This window comes from Octopus bimaculoides, chromosome 1, assembly GCF_001194135.2.
Source record: "Octopus bimaculoides isolate UCB-OBI-ISO-001 chromosome 1, ASM119413v2, whole genome shotgun sequence".
NCBI lineage: Eukaryota > Metazoa > Mollusca > Cephalopoda > Octopoda > Octopodidae > Octopus > Octopus bimaculoides.
Genome location: NC_068981.1, coordinates 145,327,857 through 145,328,215, shown reverse-complemented (window position 1 = coordinate 145,328,215; position 359 = coordinate 145,327,857). Strand labels below are relative to the sequence as shown.

At 34.3% G+C, this 359-nt stretch overlaps 1 protein-coding gene across 1 annotated transcript in view; it reads right to left on the bottom strand.

Annotated features, from left to right (window-relative positions):
• Positions 1-359, bottom strand: part of LOC106868068 (secretin receptor) — a 725,176-nt gene that overhangs the window by 78,520 nt on the left and 646,297 nt on the right. The window contains exon 10 of the mRNA XM_052969589.1: positions 136-196. Coding sequence (XP_052825549.1) covers positions 136-196 — 61 coding nt within the window. The remainder of the gene's footprint in view (positions 1-135; positions 197-359) is intronic.

The following is a 359-nucleotide window of genomic DNA, read 5'->3' as shown; positions in this document are numbered from 1 at the left end:
CGCACACACACATCTTGAAGTAAAGCCAAAAAACATAAGATTTCATATCGGATATCATTTAGTATTTAATCATCCAAATGTTAACACTTCAGAAACAGAAATATTCACACTTAATGTATGAAAGGCAATACTCACAGTGTGTCTTCCTTCGTGATGCGAACAATGACCCACGCTAGTACAAACGTTATAGACGCCCCTGTATAATTAAAATATGTCTTTGGAGTGAACATTATAATGAAATAATTGGAGGCTAATGCAGTTTCGCAACTCTCCTTGAAAAATGCATTTTTCGAAAAAACATTTTCCGGGTCCCTACGTTTTAGATGTCAGAGGTTACGAATATGCAAAAAAAAAAAAAA